This window comes from Hyla sarda, chromosome 4 (assembly GCF_029499605.1).
Source record: "Hyla sarda isolate aHylSar1 chromosome 4, aHylSar1.hap1, whole genome shotgun sequence".
Classification (NCBI taxonomy): Eukaryota; Metazoa; Chordata; class Amphibia; order Anura; family Hylidae; genus Hyla; species Hyla sarda.
In genome coordinates this window covers 12,001,775-12,004,208 of record NC_079192.1, presented here as the reverse complement: position 1 = coordinate 12,004,208, position 2,434 = coordinate 12,001,775, and the positions used below count along the sequence as shown (strand labels likewise).

Genomic DNA, 2,434 nt, shown 5'->3' with positions numbered 1-2,434 from the left:
TGAAAAAAAGACGAATATTCTTCATAGCGAATTTTAATTGCGAAATTCGTAATATTCGCGAATATGTGATATTCGCGAGGAATATTTGAATTGCGAATATTCGTGAGCAACACTAGTATTTGTCAGTCCCCATTCAAGTCGTCTGTCTAGTCATCGTGGCCTGCACTAATATACCCAGTACTACTACAAGTCCCAGCGAGCTGGCAAGGTCTCTGAGTCACTGTTCACCTCCGTGGGCCCTGGCTGAACAGTATATACTTTACCATCTGTCTACCCTGTAAAGCTACCGTTGTCCGTAACTTGGCGTCAGAGTCATTATTGCCCCCGTGCCTAGCCCAGGATCCATTGGTAAACCTGCGGGTGGTTTTAGGCTAAACCATGCCCTGGTGTCACGAATACAAGGGGTTAATGCCATCTGCCCTGCACCTCACACCCCGCCACCACATATCTATCTCCTATTTATCTAACTCCATTTATCTATTTTGGTTTTAACATCTTGGGGGCTGTGGAACCAATTACCAGTTCTCCATAGAGTTATGGTCTCAACATACGAGGTCCTAACCAGTAGATATTATATGTGGAGGGATCACTGTACATTGTATTGTTTCTATTTTGTACTTTACGTTTGTTAATACTTTTTTTTTCCCCATCAAAGAAAGCAAAGAGAATGACAGCAACATTTATCATTTTATTGATCAAATTTGGATCCAGATTTACATGAACCCATCACTACTATGGACAGCATTGAAACTGGACATCATTGAGCGAGGTGTCATCTCCTCCGTTTTGTGAATTCTCCACTTTAGTTCGGATACCACAGAAACCCTTGGCGCATACTCCACTCCAGTTCCCATAAGTTCCCCAAGGGCCACCTTTTCCTTCTAGAGTAGTGGGATCTGAACATGCCATCTTGATGTTGTTGGCCGCTGTGTCGTCTCCGAAAACCTGCCTCTTCTCAACTTTCAAGGAGAAACTTATGATAATTCCACGAGGACACCAGGAAATGGAAGTCCAGTCCCCCCATCTGTAAAGAAAAACCCACAGATGACATTGTTATCACCCATATGTGGAATACATAGAAGAAAGGGTAATACTGAAATAGGCCTCCTATTATGGTGTCAGATTTTGCTCCTCCCCCACGCCCACCAGTCATCCGGCACAGAGCAAAGTTCGCTCGGTGCACCGGATGTCTGGGGTGCCGCAGGATAGGGGATAAGATGTCTGAACTGAGTTACAGGAGGTGTCATTTCTCATTTTAATTCCCAATAAGTGGAATAAGAGTTGTGTAAACAGTATAGTAGCGGTTGCTGCACTGCTTTCCTAACTCCTGGAGTTACATAAACAGCGTAGGTCACAGTCCTATTCTGTTGTTTTGGCCTCTCAAACACCTTGATGGTCACAAACAGGACAGAGTGGGCCAAAGAGACTTCATTTTAGTAGGTAAGTAGATAGATAGGTGTGGGGTGAGGGGGTCCAAGATGTGGGACCTGCATCTATGGTTCACTTATGGCATATCCTGGGGATATGCTATAAATGTCTCAGATGAGACATTTGAGACACGGGAGTACCCCTTTAAGTATGCAGCCCATTTTCACCTTAAAGCGTACCCGTCAGATCCAAAAAAAGACACTCACTACCTAATCCTGACCATGTACATCAAATTTTTATGTCTCTAGCACCGTTATTTATTTTTTATTACACTTTTAATTTAGCTCACTAGTCTGAATTCCTCTCAAAGGGAGGGGGCGTAGCCTCTCTGTGCAGGTCTCCGCCCCCTCCCTCAGTATGCTGTCTGCTCACATCTCCCCTCCATCTGCTGCACTCACAGCTGTCAATCAAGGAAGTGTGTCCATGACATGGGTGATGACTCATGGACACAGCAGGACTAGTTTGTGTCCAAGCAGGCGGGCGGGGGGGCAGTTGTTTGACTGGATTTTTTTGTATGAAATACTGAAAATTTTCTAATGAAAGCAATCCATTTAAGGACCCAAGCATTTTTTGCACATCTGACCACTGTCACTTTAAACATTAATAACTCTGCATGCATTTACTTTTCATTCTGATTCCAAGATTGTTTTTTCAGCACATATTCTACTTTATGTTAGTTGTAAATTTTTGTCGATACTTGCATCATTTCTTGGTGAAAAATTCCCCAAATTTGATGAAAAATTAGAACATTTAGCATTTTTTTTTTACTTTAAAGCTCTCTGCTTATAAGGAAAATGGACATTCCAAATAAATTATATATTGATATATATTGAGGAAGCGTTCTTACAGCGAAACGATCGTTGGGGTTTGTATAGGTACAGTTGGCATCCCCTTATCATATTGTACTTACTTTTTTGTGTCCAGGTCCTTATTAGCTATTATGCTTGCACTTTACGTTGTTTATTCCGGCTAGTATGCCATATTGACTTTTTACCTCTTACCTGTT

At 42.2% G+C, this 2,434-nt stretch overlaps 1 protein-coding gene across 2 annotated transcripts in view; it reads right to left on the bottom strand.

Annotated features, from left to right (window-relative positions):
• Nucleotides 1–674: 674 nt before the first annotated feature.
• The window catches only part of LOC130366735 (vitelline membrane outer layer protein 1 homolog), a 48,369-nt gene continuing 46,609 nt past the window's right edge, over nt 675–2,434 (bottom strand). For both annotated transcript variants that reach the window (XM_056569059.1, XM_056569060.1), the window contains exon 3: nt 675–1,024. In XM_056569059.1, coding sequence (XP_056425034.1) covers nt 733–1,024 — 292 coding nt within the window. In that variant the 3' untranslated portion in view covers nt 675–732. The remainder of the gene's footprint in view (nt 1,025–2,434) is intronic.